The sequence below is a fragment of the Moschus berezovskii genome, chromosome 1, assembly GCF_049115385.1.
Source record: "Moschus berezovskii isolate FMDL1 chromosome 1, NW_MosBer_1.0, whole genome shotgun sequence".
NCBI classification, from domain to species: Eukaryota; Metazoa; Chordata; class Mammalia; order Artiodactyla; family Moschidae; genus Moschus; species Moschus berezovskii.
In genome coordinates this window covers 139,511,557-139,538,390 of record NC_142460.1, presented here as the reverse complement: position 1 = coordinate 139,538,390, position 26,834 = coordinate 139,511,557, and the positions used below count along the sequence as shown (strand labels likewise).

The 26,834-nt window shown below is 35.9% G+C and overlaps 1 protein-coding gene across 2 annotated transcripts; it reads left to right on the top strand.

The window, feature by feature from the left end:
• On the top strand, positions 1–25,045 carry LOC129551109 (arylacetamide deacetylase-like 2). Of its 2 annotated transcripts, none has more exons than XM_055418849.2 (5): positions 1–97; positions 15,864–16,086; positions 18,813–18,882; positions 20,839–21,010; positions 23,267–25,045. In XM_055418849.2, the coding sequence occupies exons 1-5, from the start codon at positions 2–4 to the stop codon at positions 23,867–23,869; spliced, it is 1,164 nt and encodes a 387-aa protein (XP_055274824.1). In that variant the 5' UTR covers position 1; the 3' UTR covers positions 23,870–25,045. The 2 variants fall into 2 exon arrangements, with proteins under 2 accessions (XP_055274824.1, XP_055274821.1); XM_055418846.2 differs by having other exon boundaries at positions 2–139.
• Positions 25,046–26,834: the final 1,789 nt, after the last annotated feature.

Here is a 26,834-nt window from a genome sequence, read left to right as displayed (position 1 = left end):
CATGGGTTACAAACCTCTGTGCTTTGGACTGACTTGTATTCTTTTTGCTTATTATATTTATACACCAATGCCAGAAAACATTGAAGAACCCTGGAAAGTAAGGATCATGGATGCTGCTATAAAAACTGCTTCACTTATGGTAATTTTTTTCCAGGGAATTGGGATTCCTTGTTACATGCATATGTAAAGTTTCTTGTAATTAACATTTTGAAAATGACTTTTTTATTAGGATAAATCATTCAAATATTATTAATCAGTTTAATAAATCATTATAAACTCTATTGCATCTGTATAAAACATGGGAAATAAAATTTTGCTGGTAAAATAAATGCAAATTATACTGTGCCAAGAATAAAAGAAATAATATTATTTAAGTGGAAAATTGAAGGGATTTTAAAGCAATTTATATTTTATATTTCTGAGAAAAATTGAATCATGTATTTTCTTAAACTTACTCATGTATACTGATTATGATTTTTTATTCTGATGTACATTTAGTACCTGTATTGTTTTAGTGTCTCTCTCAGTCATTTTTGAAGTTTTTAGTTTCAGAAACTCTATACTTTTTAAATATTGAGACTCAATGTACTTTTTAAATGTGGGTTATAGTTATTAGTATTTGCATTAGAAACTGACCTCATTAGATAACAATTCCCTAGTAGTCCATTGGTTAAGGTTCCACGCTTTCATTGCAGGGGGCCTGTGTACAATTCCTGGTAGCAGAACTTAGATTCTGCATGCCCCGCAGTGTGGAAAAAAATAAAAAGAGAGAGAAAGAAATCAATGCACTTAATAATGATAATGATGTTAATATAACAAATCTATTAGAAGTTAAATAATATTGATATTGTTTTCCATTTTTGCAAATCTCATTTATGTCTAACTTTATGGAAGAGAGCTGGAGTCACCATCTGCTTTTGCATTTAACCTGTTGCAATATTACATGTCATGTAGCTTCTAGAAAATTCCACTACATGCTCATGAGGAGATTGGACTTTTAAAAAAGGCAGAAAGTACATAGTATTATGTGCATTTCCTGAATATCTCTCAGAGACCCAGAAGAATTCTTAAGATCATACTTTGAAAACCACTGCTTTTGTCTACCTTCAATGTTAAATTGCTACATTTTAGATTTTTTTGTGACAATACTAGAATTTGAACTAAGATCTACCTCACTGAAAGTATCAGGCTCCCCTGTCAAAGCATGCTGCTAACTGGAGGCCTTATAAATGATGTAAACAACAGGAAGTTTTAGGGACAATGCATCAACAGACAATAAGTGATCAGAGAAGAGAGAGAAGTGGCTGTCTAGTGTGCCACCCAGAGGAGATGACAGATCTGTCAAACTAGATCCCAAGGTCTAGATCTCCTGCCTAAAGTTAAAAGTGTGCCGAATGACCTGTTGTCCTGTGTTCCCTTTTGTTGTGAATGTTTCACTTTTTCATTCACTGGATTAGAGAGAAAAATGAGCAAGTGTCAGCCCTACAGAGAAACTGCCATTTTATTGTCTGAAGAGCTTCTATAGTTTTAAACTTCAGAGTAACTAATGCTTATTTACTGCCCTGCCTCATCAATGTTAGTACATTCTGAAGCCATGCAACTGTAGGATTCAACTTCTAGTTTATCAAATGCAAAACAGAATTAAAATATTACACAAGTGAAATAGAAATGGCTTTTGTATTTACTTATCTGTTCAGTTCATTACTTATATATATATACATGCAAATTATTTTAGCAATCAATCAGCTTCTAATTGCTCAAGTGATAATCACTTTGTTATTGTCATAAGTAAATTTTATAATGTGCAACAATTCTTGATAAAATGATGAGGAAAAACAAGACTACAGAGTTAGACATTCATATTGTTGGCTGCATAAAGTAGAAGAAAGAGCGTGAACTTAAAATCCAGATCTTAAAAGAGTCTACTTCATTTTTCTGTGGCTCAAGTTTTTCAACTGCAAAGTGAGAAATCTATAAACTAATTGCAGCATTACTGTGAGAGTAGGAGGGCACGTTTTCCAAGACAGCGTGTAGTGATGTCTAAAATGGTAGCTGGTGTTTGTTCAGTAGAAAGCTAGTAAGCATCTACTCCCATCATCAGAACTATCAGAAATGAGGGGACAAAACCCTAAAAAAGTTAATTTTTAAGTTAATTTTTATTAGAGTATAGTTGCTTTACAATATTGTGTTAGTTTCTACTGTACAGAAAATTTAATCACCCATTTACATCTATATATCCCCTCCTTTTTGGACTTCCTTCTCATTCAGGTCACCACAGTGCATTATGTAGAGTTCATTTTGAAGTGATACATCTGCTAAATTGAAATTATCTTCACTATGATTATCTTCAACCAGCAATGAAAATATTTAAGAATGTTTTTCACATATATTGATAATGAAAAAAAAACTAGAATTTATTGGGCACTCATGATGTACCCTGTCCTGCTTTAATTTCCTTGAAACTATGATTTAACACTTACAACTGCAGTTTGAAGATGTCACTATAGTTATCCTCATTTTATAAATGAGGAAAATGAGGAACAGGGAATAAGAAAACCAAAGACACATAGGTAACAATTTTTAGAATGGAGAATCAAACCAGACAGTCTATATTCAGACTCTACTTTTCTTCAACATTATGCCAAATTTTAAATTTTATTTTAACTTTGCATAAAAGTCAGCCTATTGGTTATATAGTCCTATGTCGTTTAATATAGGTAGAGATTCATGTAACCAGTACCAAAATCAAAACATGAAAACATAACCCCCCAAATCACCGGATGTTTCCCTTTTTAGTAAACACTCCCACACCCTAAGCATCTGGTAACTGCTGAACATTGTATGCCTGTACAATTTGTGTTTTTGAAATATCATAAATGGGTTCATGTTTGTGTGTGTGTTCAGTCACTTCAGTCATTTCTGACTCTTTGAGCCCCTATGGACTGTAGCCTGCTAGTCTCCTCTGTCCATGGGATTCTCCAGGCAAGAACACACGGAGTGGGTTGCCATGCCCCTGTCCATGGCATCTTCTCCTCCTAGGGATCCTGCCTATGTCTCCTGTGTCTCCCCCATTGTAGGTGAGTTCTTTACCCATGCACCACCTGGGAAGCTCAGATGGGTTCATACTGCATGTGAATTATGAGTTTAGCTTAATGGATTTCACTAAACATAATACATTTGAGAGACTTCCATGTGGTTCAGTGGTTAAAAATTTACCTGCCAGTGCAGGAAACATGGGTTTGATCCCTGGTCTGAGAAGATTTCACATGCACTTCATAGGCCATTCTCTTCAACCATAGAAACCACCACAATGAGAAGCCCCTGCACTGCAACTGTAGTAGCCCACACTCGCCACAACTAAAGAAAGCCTGCACAGCAACAAAGACCCAGCACAGCCAAAAATAAAGTAAATAAAAAAGAAAGATATATTCTAGAGTAATCTATGCATTGAGAGTATCACAAGTTCAGTCCTTTCTAAAGCTGTGTAGTTTTCCATTATGTGGTTTTATCATGAAAGTGAAAGTGAAAGGCACTCAGTCGTGTCCAATTCTTTGCCATCCCGTGGACTATACAATCCATGGAATTCTCTGGGCCAGAATAATGGAGTGGTTAGCCTTTCCCTTCTCCAGGGTCTTCCCAATCCAGAGATTGAACCCAGGTCTCCTTCATTGCAGGCAGATTCTTTTATCAGTTGAGCCACAAGGGAAGCTGGATGTGTCATGGTTTATCCTAAATAAACAGTTGAAAGATATTTGGGTTGTTCCCACTTTGGAATGGATGTGAATAAAGCTGCTAAAGAATTCATATACAGGGTTTTGAATAAGCAAAAATTTTAATTTCTACCTGGTAAATACCTAGAATTAGATGTTTGAGTCATATTATAAATGTATATTTAACATATAGCAAACTGCCTAGTTGTTTTTTAAAGAGCCAGTACAATTTGGCATTCAAACCAGCAAAACATGAAAGTTTTAGTTGTTCTGTGTCCTTTCTACACTTAATATTTTCAATTTTTTTAAGAACAGTTTTAATTATTGTTTCAAAATATTCGATTGCAGTACATATTTGTATTTCCTTTATGATTAAAAGTATTGAGTATTATTTCATGTATTTATATCTCATTCCATGTTTTTGTGGTGACATGAATGTTTAATTTTTCCTCCATTTTGAAAGATTAGTTCTTTGTTTTTCTATTTTTAACTATAGAGAGTTCTTCCTATTGGGGATACAAATCATTTGTTGTTGTTGTTGTTTAGTGCTAAGTTGTGTCAGACTTTTTGCAAACGGATCGACTACAGCACGCCAGGCTTTCTTCACTTTCTCCCAGAGTTTGCTCATATTCTCGTCTGTTGAGTTAGTGATGCTATCTAACCATCTCATGCTCTGAGAAATAGGTATTTGAATCAAGAAACAACAGTTAGAACCTTACACTGAACAACTCACAGGTTCAAAATTGAGAAAAGTGTATGATAGGGCTGTATGTTGTCACCCTGTTTATTTAACTTACATGCAGACTACATCATGTGAAATGCTGGGCTGAATGAATTACAATCTGGTATCAAGATTGCCAAGAAATGTCAGCAACCTCAGATATGCAGATGGTACCACTCTAATGGCAGAAAGTGAAGAGGAACTAAAGAGCCTCTTGATGAGGGTGACCCATTTCCCAGAGCCAGGGTCTTTTCCAATGAGTTGGTTCTTTGAATCAGGTGGCCAATGAATTAGAGCTTCAGCTTCAACATCAGTCCCTCTAATGATTATTCAGGGTTGATTTTCTTTAGGGTTGACTGGTTTGATCTCCTTGCGGTCCATGGAACTCTAAAGAGTCTTCTCCAGCACCACAATTTGAAGGCATCACTTCTTTGGTGCTCAGCCTTCTCTATGGTCCAACTCTCACATCTATACATTACAAATGGAGAAACCATAACTTTGACTATAGCTATGTCACTTTGTTTGCAAAGTAATATCTTTGTTTTTTAATATGCTGTCTAGGTTTGTCATAGCTTTCCTTCCAAGGAGCAAGCAATTTTTATGGCTACAGTCACCTCTGCAATGATTTTGGAGGCCAAAAAAAAAAAAATAAAATCTGTCACTGCTTCTATTTTATCCCCATCCATTTGCCATGAAGTAATGGGACATGATGACATGATCTTAGTTTTTGAATGCTGAACTTTATCCCAACTTTTTCACTCTTCTGTTTCACCCTTATCAAGAGGCTCTTTAGTTCCTCTTCACTTTCTGCTATTAGAGTGGTATCATCTGCATATCTGAGGTTGTTGACATTTCTTGGCAATCTTGATACCAGATTGTAATTCATTCAGCCCAGCATTTCACATGATGTGTCTGTACGTAAGTTAAATAAACAGGGTGACAACGTACAGCCTCATCATACACTTTTCTCAATTTTGAACCTGTCAGTTGTTCAGTGTAAATTTCTAACTGTTGTTTCTTGATTCAAACACCTATTTCTCAGGAGACAGGTAAGGTGGTCTGGTATTCCCATCTCTAAGAATTTTTGAGTTTGTTGTGATCTACACAGTCAAAGGTTTCTGAGTAGTCGATGAAGTAGAAGCAGATATTTTTCTGGAATTCTCTTGCTTTCTCTATAGTCCAGTGAATGTTCGCAATTTGACCTCTGGTTCCTCTGCTTATCTAAATCCAACTTGTTCATCTAGAAGTTCTATATTCACATACTGGTGAAGCCTAGCTTGAAGGATTTTGAGCATTACTTTGCTAGCATGTGAAATGAGAACAATTGTATGGTAATTTGTACATTCTTTGGCATTACCCTTCTTTGGGATTGGAATGAAAACTGATCTTTTCGTGTCCAGTGGCCATTGCTTAGTTTTCCAAATTTGCTGGCATATTGAGTTCAGCACTTTCACAACATCATCTTTTAGGATTTTAAATAGTTCAGCTGGAATTCCATAACTCCACTAGCCTTGATTGTAGCAATGCTTCTTAAGGCCCACTTGACTTCAGACTCCAGGATTATAGGGTCTAGGTGAGTGACCATACCATCATGGTGATCTGGGTCATTAAGACCTTTTTTGTATAGTTTTTCTGTGTGTTCTTTTAGCAGACACTTAGTTTGTAAATATTTTCTCCCAGTCTGTGGCTTTCCTTTTTGTTGTCTTAAGTTACACAGCAAAAACTTTTACATGTCTTTGAAGTCCAATTAACTTTACAAAAAGAAAAACTTTTCTTCTTTAACACTGTATCTAAGAACTTTTTACCTAATCTAAGATGACTGATTTTCTCCTATCATGTCTTCTAAGAGGTTTGCAGTTCTTAATTTTACATTTAGATACTGGATTCATTGGGCTTTCCAGGTGGCTCAGTGGTAAAGAATCTGTCTGCCAATGCAGGAGACGCCAGAGACGCATATTCAGTCCTTGGGTCAGGAAGACCCCCTGGAGTAGGAAATGGCAGCCCATTCTTGTCTGGAAAATTCCATGGATATTGGAGCTTGGCAGGCTATAGTCCATAGGGTTGTAAAGAGTTGGACACTGAGCACACACTGCATTGGATCCATTATGAGTTGATCGCTATATAATGTGTCAGGAATTGGTCAAAGTACATTCTTTTTGCATATGGATGTTCAGTTGTTCCATAATCATTTGTTGAAACACTTATCGCCTTTCTTCATTGAATTGCCTTGTATCTGTGTCAAAAGTAAATTGAACATTTTTTTTTTCTTTTTGCTAAAAATACTTATTTACTTATTTTACCCTGTCAGTCTTAGTTGCAGCATGCAGAATTCTCATTATGTCATGTAGGATCATTTTTTGTGGTGCAGACTCTAGTTGTGACATACAGGGTTAGTTGGTCCGAGGCATGTGGGATCTTAGTTCCCAGACCAGGGATAGAACCTGTGTCCCCTGCACTGTAAGGCAGATTCTTAACCACTGGACCACCAGGGAAGTCCCTGTGTTGGTTTATTTCTGAACTGACTCCTTTCTCTTCCCTTGATCTGTGAGTCCAGCTTTTCACCAATGCTACACTGTTTTGACTACTTTGGGGCTTCCCTGGTGGCTCAGAGGGTAAAGTGTCTGCCTGCAATATGGGAGACCCAGGTTCGATCCCTGGGTCAGGAAGATCCCCTGGAGGAGGGAATGGCAACCCACTCCAGTCTTCTTGCCTGGAGAATCCCATGGACAGAGGAGCCTGGTGGGCTGCAGTCTATGGGGTTGCAAAGAGTTGGACATGACTGAGCGACTTCACTTTCACTTTATTTGACTACTTTAGCTTCTCAGTAGACTTGGAACCAGGTTGCAGGAGTCCACCAACCTTTCTTAATTACCAAAATTGCTTTGATCATTATAATTAATCATCATTAATCATAATTTTTAGTAGTGACTAAAAATTCCAATGAACTTTTTGTCTGAAACTAGGTTGATTCTGTAAACCAATTCAGAAAGAGCTGTCAGTTCAACAATATTGTCTCTGATCAGTTTATAAATATTTCTCAATTTAATTAGGTCTGATTTCTTCCATCAGTTTTCTTCCATCAGTATTCAGCAGATAAAGACTCTATATGTGTATTGTTATATAACTAAGAAATTTAATTCTGGTGCTGTTATAATTGATACTCAAAATTTTGATTTCCTTTTGTTTATTGCTACATCTGGAATGATGTTTCTTATATATATTCACTTGTATACTTTGTTTGTATCGAACATGCTTATTTGTTTTTTAGGGTTTTTTGTAGATCCCATAATATTTGCTTAGATAATTATGTTGACTGGAAACAGAGAGAGAAACTGTCATCCTTTTCTTTCCAGCCTGAGTGACTTTCCTTCTCTGCTTAGTGCCCTGACTGGGACTTCCCAGAATTCTGTTGAGTAGCGAGCAGACATCCTTGCCTTAGGAGGAAGCATTCAGTCTTTCACCATTAAACGTGATATTTTTTTGTAGATACCCTTTATCAGATTAAAGAAGTTTCTTTTTATTCTAAGTTTGCAGAGATTTCTTTTTTTATCATGAATAGGTGATGAGTTAAGCCAAATTGTTTTTCTGCATCTGTTATTATAATTATATATTAGGATGAGCATATATAATTTTTCTTTCTGTATTAGTATATGAATTACATTGATTTACAAATAGTGTATTAATCTTGCATTTCTGGGCAGAACTCAATTGATCATAATGGATTGTCATTTTTCAATATCAGGGAATGTGATTTAATATTTTGTTAAGGATTTTTGCTTCTATGGGTGTACAAACTCAATTACTCAGTCTGACTCTTTGCAACCACAAGGACTGCAGCCTGCCAGGTCCCTCTGTCCATGGAATTTTCCAGACAAGATACGGAAGTGTGTTGACATTTTCTTCTCCAGGAATCTTCTGACCCAGGAATCATATCAGCCTCTTCTGCTTGGCAGGCAGATTCTAAACTGAGCCACCTGGGAAGTGTGCATGTGTGTTTTTACTTGACATCAAAGTAGTATTTTAGAGCTATTTAGAAATGATAATATGCCAAAATTTCTGTTTCAAGGCTGTACTATGCAGACCAGCAGAGTATTTCTCATTCATTATTCCTTAAGTAAATATCAGTTTTTAAGTTTGGTCAAGTTATTTCTATCAGAGAACCTTTTCTCTTCTTGATTTTGTTTTTTAATTAATTTATTTTAATTGGAGGTTAATTATTTTAAAATACTGTGGTGGTTTTTGCCATACATCAACATGAATCAACCACAGGTGTACAAGTGTCCCCCCATCCTGAACGCCCATCCCCACTCCCTCCCCACCACAACCCTCTGGGTGGTCCCAGGGCACCAGGTTTGAGTGCCCTGCTTCATGCATCAAACTTGCATTGGTCATCTATTTAAGAAGGAAAGTTATGACCAACCTAGATAAATATTGAAAAGCAGGGACATTACTTTGCCAACAAAGGTTCATCTAGTCAAGGCTATGGTTTTTCCAGTGGTCATGTATGGACGTGAGAGTTGGACTGTGAAGAAAGCTGATCGCCAAAGAATTGATGCTTTTGAACTGTGGTGTTGGAGAAGACTCTTGAGAGTCACTTGGACTGCAAGAAGATCCAACCAGTCCATTCTAAAGGAGATTAGCCCTGGGTGTTCATTGGAAGGACTGATGAGCTGAAACTCCAATACTTTGGCCACCTCATGCAAAGAGTTGACTCACTGGAGAAGACTCTGATGCTGGGAGGGATTGGGGGCAGGAGGAGAAGGGGACGACAGAGAATGAGATGGCTGGATGGCACCACCAACTCGGTGGACATGAGTTTGAGTGAACTCTGGGACAGGAAGGCCTGGCATGCTGTGATTCATGGGGTCGCAAAGAGTTGGATACGACTGAGCGACTGAACTGAACTGAACTGAATGTACATGTTTCAATGCTATTCTGTCAAATCATCTCACCATCTCCTTCTTCCACAAGTCCAAAAGTCTGTTCTTTACATCTGTGTCTCTTTTGCTGTCTTGCATATAGGGTTCTCATTACCATCTTTCTAAATTATATATATATATATGTTAATATACTGCATTGGTGATTTTCTTTCTGACTTACTTCACTCTGTATAATAGGCTCCAGTTTCATCCACCTCATAGAACGGACTCAAACGCGTTTTTTTTTTTTTAATATCTGAGTAATATTCCATTGTGTATATGTACCACAACTTCCATATCCATTCATCTGCCAATGGACATCTAGGTTGCTTCCATGTCCTCGCTATTGTGAACAGTGATGCAATGAACATTGGGATACATGTGTCTCTTTCAATTCTGGTTTTCTTGGTGTGTGTGCCCAGCAGTGGAATTGCTGGGTTGTGTAGCAGTTCTATATCCAGTTTTTTAAGGAATCTCCATTCTTCTCCATAGTGGTTATACTAGTTTGCATTCCCACCAACAGTGTAAGAGGGTTCCCTTTTCTCCACACCTTCTCTAGCATTTGTTATTTGGAATCTTTCTGATGGAAATCTTTCTGACTGGCATGAGATAGTACCTCATTTTGGTTTTGATTTGTGTTTATCTGATAATAAGTGATGTTGAGCATCTTTTCATGTGTTTGTTAGCCATCTGTATATCTTCTTTGGAGACATGTCTGTTTAGTTCTTTGACCCATTTTTTTATGGGGTTGTTTATTTTTCTGGTATTGAGCTGCATAAGCTGCTTGTATATTTTTGAGATTAATTCTTTGTCAGTTGCTTCATTTGCCATTATTTTCTCCCACTCTGAAGGCTGCCTTTTCACCTTGTTTTCTTCAATGTGAAAAAGCTTTTAAGTTTAATTAGGTCCCATTTGTTTATTTTTGCTTTTATTTCCATTAATCTGGAAGGTGGATCGTAGAGGATCATGCTGTGATTTATGTCAGAGTGTTCTACCTATGTTTTCCTCTAGGAGTTTTATAGTTTCTGGTCTTACATTTAGATCTTTAATCCATTTTGAGTTTATTTTTGTGTATGGCGTTAGAAAGTTTTCTAATTTCGTTCTTTTACGGGTGGTTGACCATTTTTCCCAGCACCAATTGTTAAAGAGATTGTCTTTTCTCCATTGTATATTTTTGCCTCCTTTGTCAAAGATTAGGTGTCCATCAGTTCAGTTCAGTCGCTCAGTCGTGACCGACTCTTTGCGACCCCATGAATCACAGCACACCAGGCCTCCCTGTCCATCACCAACTCCTGGAATTCACTCAAACTCATGTCCACAGAGTCGGTGATGCCATCCAGCCATCTCATTCTCTGTCGTCCCCTCCTCCTTCCACCCCCAATCCCTCCCAGCATCAGAGTCTTTTCCAGTGAGTCAACTTGTCGCATGAGGTGGCCAAAGTATTGGAGTTTCAGCTTTAGCATCAGTCCTTCCAATGGACACCCAGGATTGATCTCCTTTAGAATGGACTTGTTGGATCTCCTTGCAGTCCAAGGGACTCTCAAGAGTCTTCTCCAGCACCGCAGTTCAAAAGCGTGAATTCATCCCTGGGCTTTTTGTTTTGTTCCATTGATATATATTTGTCTTTGTGCCAGTACCACACTGTCTTGATGACTGTAGCTTTTTAGTAGTCTAAAGTCAGGCAAATTGATTCCTCCAGTCCATTCTTCCTTTTCAAGATTGCTTTGGATATTCTAGGTTTTTTTGTTTCCCTACAAATTGTGAAATTATTTGTTCTGGTTCTGTGAAAAATACCATTGGTAGCTTGATAGGGATTGCACTGAATCTTTAGATTGCTTTGGGTAGTATACTCATTTTCACTATAGATTCTTACAACCCATAAACATGATATATTTATCCATCTGTATGTATCATCTTTGATTTCTTTCATCAGCGTTTTATAGTTTTCTATATATAGGACTTTTTTTCTTTAGATAAATTTATTCCTAAGCATTTTATTCTTTTCATTGCAATGGTGAATGGGATTGTTCCCTTAATCTCTATTTTCTCATAGTTAGTGTATAGGAATGCAAAGGATTTCTGTTTATTAATTTTATATCCTGTAAATTTACTATATTCATTGACAAGCTCTAATAATTTTCTGGTGGTATCTTCAGGGTTTTCTATGTAGAGAATCATGTCATCTGCAAACAGAGTTTTACTTCTTTTCCAATCTGGATTCCTTTTATTTATTTTTCTTCTCTGATTGTTCAATCTCTTTATTTTCCTCCCCTCCATTTCTTATAGATTCTTTTGTAAAACATAATTTAGCAATTGATTATATGTAGAGGAGTACAATTGCACTCATCTCACATGCTAGTCAAGTAATGCTTAAAATTCTCCAAGCCAGGTTTCAGCAATACGTAAACCATGAACTTCAAGGTGTTCAAGCTGGTTTTAGAAAAGGCAGAGGAACCAGAGATCAAATTGCCAACATCTGCTGGATCATGGATAAAGCAAGAGAGTTATAGAACAAGATCTATTTCTGCTTTATTGACTATGCCAAAGCCTTTGACTTTGTGGATCACAATAAATTGTGGAAAATTCTGGAAGAGATGGGAATACCAGACCACCTAACCTGCCTCTTGAGAAACCTGTATGCAGGTCAGGAAGCAACAGTTAGAACTGAACATCGAACAACAGACCGGTTCCAAATAGGAAAAGGAGTACATCAAAATATTGTCACCCTGCTTATTTAACTTATATGCAGAGTACATCATGAGAAATGCTGGGCTGGAAAAAGCACAAGCTGGAATCAAGACTGCCGGGAGAAATATCAATAACCTCAGATATGCAGATGACACCACCCTTATGGCAAAAAGTGAAGAAGAACTAAAGAGCCTCTTGATGAAGGTGAAAGAAGAGAGTGAAAGGTTGACTTGAAGCTCAACATTCAGAAAACTAAGATTGTGGCCTCTGGTCACATCACTTCATGGGAAATAGATGGGGAAACTGTGGAAACAGAGTCAGACATTATTTTTCTGGGTTCCAAAATCACTGCAGATGGTGATTACAGCCATGAAATTAAAAGACGCTTGCTCCTTGGAAGGAAAGTTATGACCAACCTAGATAGCATATTAAAAAGCAGAGACATTACTTTGCCAACTAAGGTCTGTCTAGTCAAGGCTATGGTTATTCCAGTGGTCATGTCTGGATGTGAGAGTTGGACTGTCAAGAAAGCTGATCGCCGAAGAATTGATGCTTTTGAACTGTGGTGCTGGAGAAGCCTCTTGAGAGTCCCTTGGACTGCAAGAAGATCCAACCAGTCCATCCTAAAGGAGACCAGTCCTGGGTGTTCATTGGAAGGACTGAAGCCGAGGCTGAAAGTCCAGTACTTTGGCTACTTCATACAAAGTGTTGACTCATTGAAAAAGACCCTAATGCTGGGAGGTATAGGGGGCAGGTGGAGAACTGGACGACAGAGAATGAGATGATTGGATGGCATTACCGACTCGATGGACATGGGTTTGGGTGGACTCCGGGAATTGGTGATGGACATGGAGGCCTGGCGTGCTGTGGTTTGTGGGGTTGCAAAGAGTTGGACACGACTGAGCAACTGAACTGAACTGAAAGAGGAGTACCTGTAGTATATATCACATTGATCTAGAAAAATGTATTTACTTCTTGTGAATTACTAGGCATCTAACTTGTGTCAGAAACCAGAGCTTTCTAGGTCTCAGTATCCTTATCATTAAAGCAGACAGTTTATATGTTGTTTTTAATACCTCGTATAATTTTAGCAGCCTCAGATAACTATAATAATAAATGTTGTGTAATGTTCTTTTCCCCCACAATATTTCACAATTTTTTGTTGACTATTCAGTGGAAGATACTACAAAAATATTAAAAGCCTACCAAAAACAGTAAAGAGAGCTTTATTTCAATGACACAGAATTTACAAATAATGTTTTTATTTCTCCAAGTCTTTCTTAAAAACAAAATTGTATTTTCAGTTCAAAAAATGGGCATAGCTTTATTATTAAAGTGATAAGTATACACTTTCTGAAATTTTATTTAAATTAAATTTCAATGAGTTAAATGAATATATTTAGAATACCCATACAAAAAGTTGAAAATATTTTCTCAGATAATTTTTCAGATAAAATTTATAATTTATAATTAAGAAATAAGTAGACCAATATAAGATAAACTGCAAGTAAATTATCAGATTACTCATTTAAAAAACACTATATATGTGGATTTATTTAGAAGCAACTATAGCATATATATTAGGATGTACAATGACACCTCTACAGTATTATTATATTTATTTTTTTAATATTGAAAAACATTTTATATTGGAGTATAGCCAATTAACAATGCTGTGATTGTTCCAGGTGAAACATGAAGGGACTCAGTCATATACATACATGTATCCATTCTCCCCCAAACACCCCTCCCATCCAGGCTGGCACATAATATTGAGCAGAGTTTCATGTGCTATAAAATAGGTTTTTGTTGGTTATCCATTTTAAATATAGCAGTATAGCATGACCTTCCCAAAATCCTTAACTATCCCTTCCCTTGGGCAGATATAAGTTTGTTTTCTAGGTCTGTGAATCTTTTTCTGCTTTGTAAGTAAGTTCATGTGTATCATTTCCTTTTAGATTCCATGTATAAGGGATGTCATATAATATTTCTCTTTCTCTCTCTGACTTACTTTACTCAATATGACACTCTTTAGGTCCATTCATGTTGTTTCAAATGGCCTTATTTCATTCTATTGTATATATGTACCACATCTTCTTTATCCATTCCCCTGTCAATGTACATTTAGGTTGTTTTCATGTCTTGGCTATTGTAAACAGTGCTGCAATTAACACTGAGGTGGATGTATATTTTCAGGCCATTTTCTTTCCTGGATATATGCCCAGGAGTGGGACTGTAGGGTCATATGGTAACTCTACTTTTAGTTTTTTAAGGAACTTCCATATTGTTCCAATAGTGGTTGTATCTATTCACCTTCCCACCAACAGTGCAGGAGGGTACCCTTCTTTTCACATCCTCTCCAGCATTTGTTGTTTGTGGATTTTTTTATGAGAGTCATTTTGACTGATGTGAGGTGATATCTCATTGTAGTTTTGATTTGTATTTCTCTAATAGCTAGTGATGTTGAACATATTTTCATGTACCTGTTGGCTATCTGTGTGTTCTCTCTAGAAAAATGTCTATTCAAGTCTTCTGTCCATTTTTTGAGTGGGTTGTTTTGATGCTATTAAGTGTCATAAGCTGTTTGTAAATTCTGGAGACTAACCCCTTATCAGTCACATCATTTGCAAATATTTTCTCCCAATCTGTGGGTTGTCTTTTTGTTTATTGTTTCCTTTGCTGTGCAAAACTTTTTGAATAGGTACCATTTGTTTATTTTTGCTTCTATTTTTATTATTCTGGGAGATGGATTGAAAAAGATGTTGCTGTGATTTATGTCAGAGAGTGTTCTGCCTATGTTTTCCTCTAAGAGTTTTATAGTGTCTGGTCTAACATTTAGGTCTTTAATCCATTTTGAGCTTATTTTTTGTGTATGGAATTAGTGTGTTAATTGTTCAGTCATGTCCGATTCTTTGCGGCCCCATGGCCTGTGGCCCGCCAGCCTCCTCCTTTGTCCATGGAATTCTCCAGGCAAGAATACTGGAGTAGATTTCCATTCCCTGCTCCAGTATGAAGTTAAAGAATGATCTAACTTCATTTCTTTATGTTTGGCTGTCCAGTTTTCCCAGCACTATTTGTTGAGAGACTGTCTTTCCTATATTGTGTAGTCTTGCCTCCTTTGTCATAGATTAATTGACTATAGGTGCATGAGCTTATTTCTGGGTTTTCTATCCTGTTCCATTGATCTCTATTTCTATTTTTGTGCCAGTACCATACTGCTTGATGACTGTTGCTCTGTAGTATTAGTTAGGGAGACTGATTCCTCCAGTTCTGTTTTTCTTTTTCATGATTGCTTTGGCTATTCAGGGTGTTTTGTGTCTCCTTACAATTTCTGAGATATTTTTTGTTCTAGTTCTCTGAAAAATGTCAATGTTAATTTGATAGGGATTGCATTGACTCTGTAGTTTGTCTTGGGTAGTATAGTCATTTTGACAGTATTGATTTTTTTCAATCCATAAACATGGTATATCTTTCAATCTGTTTGTGTCTTCTTTGATTTCTTTCATCAGCATCTTATACCTTTCAGAGTACAGGTCTTTTGTCTCTTAGGTAGGCTTATACTTAAGTATTTTATTCTTTTTGATGCAACAGTAAATGGAATTGCTTCTTAAGTTTCTCTTTCTGATCTTTTGTTGTTAGTGTATAGAAATGAAACAGATTTCTGCGTATTAATTTTGCAACCTGCAACTTTACCAAATTCACTGATGAATTCTAGTAGTTTTACGGTATTATTCATTTTTTGTTCTTCTTTGATTACATATTTATATGCATTGATATTACTATAAACTGAAATATTTGAAGTTCTAATTTTTTTTGTTTTGACAGGCTACGATATTGGAAAAAACAGGCATTAAAAGATTTGATGAATTGTTTTCCATAATAATTAAACTGGACTATACACAACCAATTTCAGATGAAAATGTTACAGTGATGGACACAACCTTTAGTGATATTCCAGTACGTTTGTACTTGCCAAAGAGGAAGAGAGAAAGCCAGAGACCAGCTGTAATTTTTATTCATGGTGGTGCCTTTGTCTTAGGAAGTTACAGTAAGTGCTTTTCATATAAGCAAATATGTGTGAGTATATGTGTTTGTTTGTGTTGAACATTATAAGTATTTATATTAAAATAATTTTTGTATATTTGACAGAACTTTTGCTGATATAATTTATGTTTGTAAGTAAGTGTACTTAGTAGAGAGATAAACTGTATCAGTCAAGGTTCATATATATGTCTTCATATACTTTTTTGTAAATAAATCATAAAAATATCAGGTGAGATCTTTGCTTTAAAAATATTATTATCAAATAAAGTTACATTGACAATGTATAATGGGAGATTCAAGTAGTAAACTTAAAGCTTAAGTTTGAAATTACCTAATGACCTGATTTTAGGTTCAGAAAAACAGAAGTGAATAAGATGATTTAAATGTTGGTTCAGAAGTGATAATATCTGCAACTTCCAAGTAGCAAATACATATTCATATTGTAGAGAGTGATGCATCAGTACTTATCACATTGAGGCTTAGAATCCAATGCATACTTTGAACTTGAAAAATAAAATACAGCTGAGTAATCAAGCTCTTCTCCTCAAGTATATTTCTGTCTAATGTTTGGAGATGATTCCAAGAGGTATGATGGAATAGCTAAGACAGTTACACACTCATACACATTCCCAGACACAAACTCAAACATGCTCAAGCATACACGCATATTCACACAGACACATATATACACAGTTGCTTTTAGATATTGTATTGAAGGAAATCCAAAATGTAAGAAACAAATGAAAATACTCCTTTCATCAAAGAGACATAGGCTGAATGATTATACCCAGAATTTTGACTTTGTGATTTGTTAGCATTTCAAAATAACCACAAATGCTACAGTAGTTTTGTGAGTGGTCCACTCTTATTTGGTAGATACTCACAATATTAGGATAGGTATTATTATCATGCTTTAAGAAGTAAGGTAGCTACAGAATGGTTCAGTAACTTGTTCCAAGTCCTATTAGCAAGTGGAGGAACCAAAACCCAAACAAAGGCCTGTAAGCAGGATCAACAGGCTTAACCCTCACACCACTGGTGAACAGTCTTATCCTACAAACCCTCAAGGTGGTTTCAAGATGTTGTCTCTGTGTGTATTTAGTTCCTATCCTTCATATCAATGCCACTTTCAAAACCTCATGCTCTTTCAAGTCTCTCAGCTTATCCTCCTTCATCTGTCAAGGATGTCTGTGCAAATTCAGCAACCATCTACTCTTTACTCCTTGCCAGCCATGTGTGTCCTCAAAAATTATAGACTGTATTAATTCTTAACTTTACTTCTTTCTATTTATATTGCAGAAAAATGCATTTTTATCTTTGCCAAGATTTAATCTCTTTTTTGTCTGTGGTCATATTTCCTACTATTGTTAGGATTTTAATCAGTATTTTTCTTCTATCTATAAATGTGTTCTCTCTATCGGCACCTAAACATGTTACAACATCTTCTACCTTGATCTTCCTTTTTTCCAAATATCTCTCTGTAGGTAGTCACTTATCACTCTCTTATCTTTCTCAAGCTCATTTTTATACACTGTGGAATCCAATTTCTCCTTTAAGAATTCTTAAATTGTGTAATTTGACAATGATCTCTCCTCTTTGCTTCACTGAAATTCTCTGCTCCCTTGGTTTCTATGAAACATATTTCTTTTGACTTTTGCCTCTCCCCCTTAACTTCACATGCTTATCCTTCTTTAAAATAAAGCAAACATAAACAAATGCACTAAATGGGCCTGTTTTTACATTTTATAAGTGTTAGTGTTTTCCAGTAGTCCTTTCATTAGTTGTTGACTCTTCATGCTCTTTTATTTAGACCTTTCCACTTTTCAGCACTACCCCTCACACCTATGCTGTTGATTTCCAAAGCTGTACCTTCAGCTGTAACCATGGTCCTAAGTTTAATATCAATATTATAGAACTTCAGAGCTTGCCAGTATATTTGGAGGAACCACAGATAATTTAAGGTTAACATGATTAAACAACCTGAATCATATCTACTCCCTATCCCAATAGTCTAGGAAAAAAATAAATCCAAATAAACAACATAAGTAAAAACAACTTTAAGAAAACAAGCAGAGGAACTGCTCCTCAGCTGTTGTTCTATCGATGTGAGAACTGCAATCAATTACTTATTGTTCCTTAGCATCTACATTTAATAACCAATTCTGTCCACCTGTCTTCCTAAATAGCTTTTTCTCTTTCTCCACATTTAAAAAAGTTATAACTTAATTTCCTTCTGTTGCTTCTCCTTTTTTTTGCTCACCACCATTTCCTTGTTTATGTCACCCTTTTTCTAATTTGCTTCTGTTTTATGCAAATCTGGTCATAAATTTTATAACTAAATTCTTTGGTAATATCTATCATCTTGTTGACAAAGAAATCTTTAGTGTAGCATCCAAGTACTGGTACCAGTATTCCTATTTTCCAATGTGGTTTCACTTTATATCCTACTTCTCTCTCAATACTTGTTTCAATTGTACTTAACAGTTAATTCCCTGAGCTCTATATGTATTCTCATGATTCTTTGAATGTATTTTCTTCTGCAATGACCTTCCCCATTTGATGACAGCAATCAAGTCTTTCATCTCTGGATCCTAACATGTGGCAGCAGAAAAAGTGGAAATGTGAGGATTCCACCAATTAATCATATTTCTGTCATGTTTCACAGTGTTGTTGGTTTTCCATTGCCATTTATTTACAGGGTAGGCTTCCATATTAATTTCTTCATTTCAGAGCAAACACCTTTGGACCTCCTGAATAGATGGACGGCAAACAAACTTGACGCTGTTGTTGTTGGAGTGGAGTAAGACAGTGATTTTTTCTTTAAATATTATAAGTCTTGCCCTTGTGACATAGTTTTGGTTTCCAAAGAAGACACCCAAGCCTCCCAAAGGACTTGGAGCCTAGGGATCTTATATTTATGTTAGTAAATCTTACTAATGTTACATTATCTTATCTTCGTCAAAGATACCTAGTTTCCCTTCAACCTCTGTCACTGGACAAACTTCTAAGAGGTACCACAGGCTGAACATCTTTGGCAACACAGCTGTGGAACTTCTAGAAATGCCTAGGTGCTTAGCTACCCATTATACATTTAGGATGTTGAGTTTTGTGGGTTTTTTTTTTTTGAGTTGGTGATAAAAGATTAATTTTATAGACATTCTCTTTTTCACTGAAGTGCCATTGATTTACTATATTGTGTTAGTTTCAAGTATACAGCACAGTGGTGTAGTTACACTCATATATATTCTTTTTTAGATTCATTTTCATTAGAATTTATTAGAAAATATTGGCTACATAGATACTCTTAATTGGAGAAACATTAGATGAAAATGTTGGGACCATCTGAAAATTTAAAGTCATTCTCAAAATGAGAGAACTTAAGTACTAATTATTTTTGCCTAAATTTCCAACAATATACAAGAAAAACTAGCAAATGTCCACTACTATATGATCTATTCAAGAGTTATCTGTACTTCATCTTCATAATGAAGTTGTGTTTATTTTTCCCATTTTCCAAACAGTTAAGTAGTACAGAAAGATACTTAGAGACTCCTAGCCCAATGGTGAGCAGAGAACATAGTAGTATTTTTATTAATTGAGAACTTAAGGGTATTAAATAGAACATGCAAGTGGAACCAATGCTTACTTAGGGCAACCAGAAGAATCAGATGTTTTCAGAGATACTTCTAATTTATAAAAATTAGGATGCTCTCCCTTTCTCTCTATAATTGAACCTAATATACCACTTTATTAAGATACTTTTAAAATTGTGATGTGTATTGTACTGAGTTTAAAAATTCAGTTACTTCTGATATATGTTCTGTTTTTGTACCCTGAAGAACATTTAAAGTAACAATACATTTTTGATATGCTATTTTCCTTAATTTATACTACACTTCAGATATTTTTAATATAGTTACAATATGACAAGATTGCAAGGGTCATCAGGTCAGCATTTAAGGGTTGATATTGAGATTTATTAATTCACCAATTCTTTTGCAAAGTAAGATTACTTGTATAGGGAGAAATAATACAACCCAATAGAGTTTACCTCAATATTAGAAGAAAATATTAAATATATATATATATATATATATATATATATATATATATATACACAGTTGGATACATTAACAGATGCTCTGATAATTTGCCTCAGAATGACATTTACAGCTGTCATGCAAGATCACTTACTATACTTAAATATTTATTTTGAATTGTGTTTTCAGGTCATATGTAAGCTCATACTCAGGTACTCAGCTTATGATACAAATTCTGATAACAGAGCACGCTATTTTGTAGAATTTTTACCTAGATAAATTTCTAATATGACACCTACAAATCATTTGCTCTCAGATTTGCGACTTTTAAAATCTAGTGTGCACTCCCAAGAATGGTTGTAAAAATGTTAGTCACCAACTTCATAGAGAATCTGATAAATGTTGCAGAGCATCTCTCTTTAATTGCACTTTTGCTGAAAAATTTACATACAATTTTATGAGTATAAAGACAGGACCCTGATTTCTTTCATCTCCCATAGAACCCAACATTTTAAAAAGGTTATACAAGAATCTACATTTTATTTTAAAAACAGAAGTTAGTAGGAACTCCATGTATGATTGGTGAAACTAAAGATTCAAAGTAGGGCCAATTTTGTTCTCTGGACCTGCCGATTAAATTGAGAGATACGTGGATATATGCAACTGAAGTTTAATCTTATATGCTTTGTTTGTTTCCTTTTTTCTTTTTTCTGAAGCCCTAGCCTAGCTCCTCAATATCCATTTCCAGTTCCCTATGAGGATGTTGTTTCTGTGGTCAAATTCTTTCTACAGGATAAAATTCTTGCAAAATATGGAGTGGACCCCAATCGAATTTGTATTTCAGGTGATAGTTCTGGGGGTACACTTGCAGCAGGAGTGACTCAACTGGTAAGCTGTATGTGTTATATGTTATCTATATTTATAACACACACATGCTATAACTCTAACACAAAATAATCATTTTCTTTGTTAGGATGTTTTTAATGGTTTTATATTTTAAACTGTTAAGTGGAAAAACAGAAAAAAACCCTCCTGTCCTTTCACATAATTTTACCATTAGACAATGTGGTTTTAGCAGCAATGAGGAAAAGTGACATATAATACTAAATAAGGCTTTTCATTAGTCAACAATTTTAAAGGAAACAGAACAATATCTAGGAACTACTGTTTAATATGACAAGGGATTTTTTATTCTCCGTAGGTATTGTAGTTCATATATTTCAGTGGAATGCTAGCAGACAACATTTGGGCCACATGGCATGCTGACATGGAAGAACCACTACTGTAGTAAAAAAGAAAATGGTCTATGTTAAAACCATTGCTTGTGCAGTTTGAACTGTGGTGTTGGAGAAGACTCTTGAGAGTCCCTTGTACCGCAAGGAGATCCAACCAGTCCATTCTAAGGGAGATCGATCCTGGGTGTTCATTGGAAGGACTGATGCTAAAGCTGAAACTGCAATACTTTGGCCACCTCATGTGATGAGTTGACTCACTGGAAAAGACTCTGATGCTTGGAAAGGTTGGGGGCAGAAGAAGAAGGGGATGACCGAGAATGAGATGGCTGGATGGCATCACCGACTCTGTGGACATGAGTTTGAGTGAACGGGATTTGGTGATGGACAGGGAGGCCTGGTGTGCTGTGATTCATGGGGTCCCAAAGAGTTGGACACGACTGAGCGACTGAACTGAACTGTGCAGTTAAACAATAATTGTCCCCAATAACTATTATCATTGAAAAATCAATTCAGTACAATAGATAATTTTTACCCCCCAAACTAAATTTTGTGGAGCAAAACTAACATAAGAAGGATACCTACCAGTAAAACCAGCAGGATCTTCTAACTCCTCTTGTATGACTTTGATACTAGCCTGAGAAAATATTGGTTGAGTTTCTCTGTCTCATTTTCATTTTGGGGGTTGCTGTTGTTTCTTCCACTCTGCTTATGACATGAGCTGGTTGATTTAGAAAATAATCTGTATGGAGGACACTGGGAAGGAATCAAGGGCATAAGAGAGATTGTTAGGCAAATTTGTTTTTCTTCATTGTCTTTTTGAAACCGTGCCCCCACTATACCTTGAGTGTGTAGTTTGCAGTTGGTTGGATATCACGTCCCCTTGTGAGGTTCTACTGGGGTTAATTTAAATTAATTCTCATTTTGTATGTCAGCTACTTCTGGGAGGGGTTAACATTAAGAAACACCCTCCAGAGACTGAGCCTTTCATGTGGAGTGTCAATTGGTATATTCATTTCTACAGATGTCACCATTGAGGCTGTTGGTCTGGGCTTAGGCTCCTCACATTACTTGTAAGTTTTCTTCTTTAGAGTGTAGGAGTAAAATCAATGGAAAGGAAAATATATGGTGGCTTGTCTCACCCCATAGTTGAGATATTAAGATGCTTCTTATTTCTGTAAGAAAGAAATACTTCAAATACAATGCTCCGTGTCTTTTTTTGCCCTTCAAATTTTCATTAATTACTATGCTTATTTCCTGCCACACTACACTGTTTTCTCCAAAAGACAAGCTGTTTATTGTGCATGTGTGTGCTCAGTCACTTCAGTCATATTTGATTTTTTGTGGCCCCATGGACTCTAGCACACTAGGTTCCACTGTCCATGGAAGTTTCCGGCAAGAATACTGGGATGGGTTGCAATTTCCTACTCCAGGGGATCTTCCTGACCTAGAGATAAAACCCATGTCTCTTGTGTCTTCTGCATTGAAGGCAGATTCTTTACCACTATACTGTTTTCTCCAAAAGACAAGTTGTATGTTAGGAATATTTTCTTTAACTTGATCGAATTCCATTTGAATTTAGTTAATATGTGAGTTTGAGCAATGATATTCTATTATTACATTCATTATTTCTTCTCAGGTTACTGTAGGTCAAATTTTTCAGTATAGACTACTTGTCCACAGAAATCACATTATTTTTTTTATTTGGTTGTCATATGTGAGTAAACCTGTGTGTGAATCATTATTGATGATAGTGGGATGACACTTTTTAAAGCCCTCAAAGTATAACTATGAGGTACTATATCATTCTTATAATTATTTACATAAGAGCTGATATGATTGGAGGAAAGCCTCCTACTCCTATAGGTTAGAAGCCTTGGACTCATTAACATTTTACTGTGTCTTTTTTCAGATCCAGAATGATCCAGAATTAAAACATAAACTGAAAGCACAAGCTTTAATTTACCCTGGCTTACAGGTAGTTGATCTCTCTCTGCCATCTCACCGAGAAAATGAGCATGGTCCACTTCTGTCATGGAAACTGGCAATCAAACTTGCATGCCTATATTTGACCCAGGATAAAGTATTGCCCCAGGCAATGATGAAAAATCAGCACATGCCTCATGGTTCAATGCAACTGTTCAAGTTGGTTAACTGGAGCACCTTTCTTCCTGAGGAGTACAAGAAAAGCCATGTATATACCGAACCAATTCTTGGAAGACTTAACCCTTCGTATTCAATACTTTTGGATAGTAGGTTATCACCCTTGGCAGTCAACGATTCCCAGTTGCAAAATCTGCCCTTAACTTACATCCTCACCTGTCAACATGATATTCTAAGAGATGATGGACTTATGTATGTCTCACGACTTCAAAATGTTGGAGTTAAAGTTTCTCATGACCATATGGAGGATGGAATCCATGGAGCTTTATCATTCATGGCCTCACCAATTTACTTAAAACTAGGCATTAGAATAAAAGATAAATATATTAATTGGCTAGAAGAAAATTTGTAAGTAGTACATATAACTAACTAGTTAATCAGTGTTACAGTCCAAAGGCTATGTTTTGAGATTTGTGAATGTAAGTGACAATATGATGTTAGTTTTGATCAATCAAGGTTTAAATCAAAGCAAAATTGCTTTGTATCTTTGAAAAAAAATTATTTTCCCTAATCTTAGATCTTGCTAAAAGGAAGGCATATTTATCCCAATAAATGTCATTTATTCAGTGTGATACATGTTAAATATTCACCAATTTCATAGTAAAGTATAAAAATAAGTATGATTATAGACTACATAGACATGATAGTTTCCTGGTAGTGACAGGAATGGTAATGGTGAGTGAGAAGTAATTTTAAGAAAGGAAAATTGCAATGGCTTTTAGATGGGTTTGGGAAGCAATACCTTTCAAACCTTTTTATCATTTAGTGGTCCATACATTAATTTTATCCTCTCTGTGTAAATCATTAGTTTCTTTTACTCACACAAAATCTGCTTTCAGACATATTGCTAGCCTTCTTTGCTGATAGAGGGAAAAGGCCAACATCTAATCTGTAAATCCTTTCAAAAACCTAAATTTTTTGCCTTTACTCAAATGTATAGAAACATCAACCCAGACGATAGATGAGTTACTCCACTGATTTCTATGTACTGATTATTCAAGATGTTTCTCACATTGTGTGCATTGCAGTAAATATTGGGTATTCTATTATTTTGAACTTCTGGAGTGAGACATTTATCTTCACAGGAAGCTATATAACTACAAAGATATTTAAGCTGATGATATCTGGACCTATGGATTCTCCTGTGATGATGGGGCCCACACTCATGTTAGTCTAGGTTAACCTCACGTTTAATTCATTCCCATTAGGACCCTTCATAAAAAGTGTCTCCTTTTCTGAAGTCCCTATCATGCTACTCTTTGCATGCTGTTGTTTGTACTGTGTCTTTAATTTTAAGGTGAGTAAATTTGGTGCTGTATAAGTGTAATTGTATTTGTTCATTTGTTTGCTAATCTAATCCCCAAACACATTGCTTGAGTCTACAGCTTCATTATTTGCTTTTTGGTCATCACAGCACCTAATCTGTTCTCCAATCTGTTAACATATTCCACCATATTAAGCTCTTCCCTGAAATCCAAACACTGAACTATTACATCAGAACTATTATGTTTTCGCTGGTATTTGTTGTTGCATCACATGTATGAAATAACATCTTACTCAACAATCACCTAGTTGTGTTTTTTATAAAAGAGAGACACTGTTCAAAGATATTGTCTTAAATCAGATGAAAAAAATTTGCTTGCCTGAATTATTCATTGGAATCATATGAATCTTTGTGGTTCAAGATTTATTTTGTAAACATCATTACTTATAAAACTTAACAAAAAGTTTATAGCTGTCAATATTACAAACCAGCAAGTTGATATGTAAATACTACAGTGACTAACACACGATTATTGAGGAAAGGAAGGTCTGTGGCGTTGAAGACAATTTTTAGACTATGAAAAATTTATGACTCAGGCAGATATAAAAACCCAGATATGTTAAAGACTATATTTTAATTTAAATAATTCAGTAAGAAAACCAAGCCATTGTTATAACTTATACAAAAGATAATTCAGAGGACAAATATAATAAAAAGAGGTCAAAGACAATGAGAAATAGAGGGTGTGCTTAATGTAGACAATGCATAGTTGTAAAATATTTCAAAGACCATAATATACTAGACCCAGATAACCTAGAGAAACATGGAAGAAAGAAGATCTCTTACTTCTAGGCAAAACAGAAGATCAGTTTTTTATTGAAGTACATTTTTTTGACAAGGTGAGAGTAAAGTTCTCAAGTCTTCAACGCATCAGAACAACTTGCTAGGTGAATTATATCTGTAGTTATAGAGAAGTATCAATGAGCCAATTTGAGCATGACTTACTAGCGTGTGAGATGAGTGCAGTTATGTGGTAGTTTGAGCATTCTTTGGCATTGCCTTTCGTTGGGATTGGAATGAAGACTGAACTTTTCCAGTCCTGTGGCCACTGCTGAGTCTTCCAAATTTGCTGGCATATTGAGTGCAGCACTTTCACAGCATCATCTTTCAGGATTTGAAATAACTCAATTGGAACTCCATCACCTCCACTAGCTTTGTTCATAGTGATGCTCTCTAAGGCCCACTTGACTTCACATGCCAAGAGGTCTGGCTCCAGGTGAGTGATCACGCCATCGTAATTATCTTGGTCGTGAAGATCTTTTTTGTACAGTTCTTCTGTGTATTCTTGCCACCTCTTCTTAATATCTTCTGCTTCTGTTAGTTCCATACCATTTCTGTCCTTTATCGAGCCCATCTTTGCTTAAAATGTTCCCTTGATATCTTTAATTTTCTTGAAGAGATCTCTTGTTTTTCCTGTTCTGTTGTGATGTTCAAGCAGGTTTTAGAAAAGGTAGAGGCACCAGATATCAAATTGCCAACATCCGCTGGATCATGGAGAAAGCAAGAGAGTTCCAGAAAAACATCTATTTCTGCTTCATTGACTATGCCAAAGCCTTTGATTGTGTGGCTCACAATAAACTGTAGAACATTCTGAAAGAAATGGGAATACCAGACCACCTGACCTGCCTCTTGAGAAGCCTGTATGCAGGTCAAGAAGCAAAAGTTAGAACTGGACATGGAACAACAGACTGGTTCCAAATAGGAAAAGGAGTATGTCAAGGTTGTATATTGTCACCCTGCTTATTTAACTTATATGCAGAGTACATCATGAGGAACGCTGGGCTGGAAGAAGCACAAGCTGGAATCAAGATTGCTGGGAGAAATATCAATAAGCTCAGATATGCAGATGACACCACCCTTATGGCAGAAAGTGAAGAACTCAAAGAGTCTTGATGAAAGTGAAAGAGGAGAGTGAAAAAGTTGGCTTGCAGCTCAACATTCAGAAAACGAAGATCATGGCATCTGGTCCCATCACTTCATGGGAAATAGATGG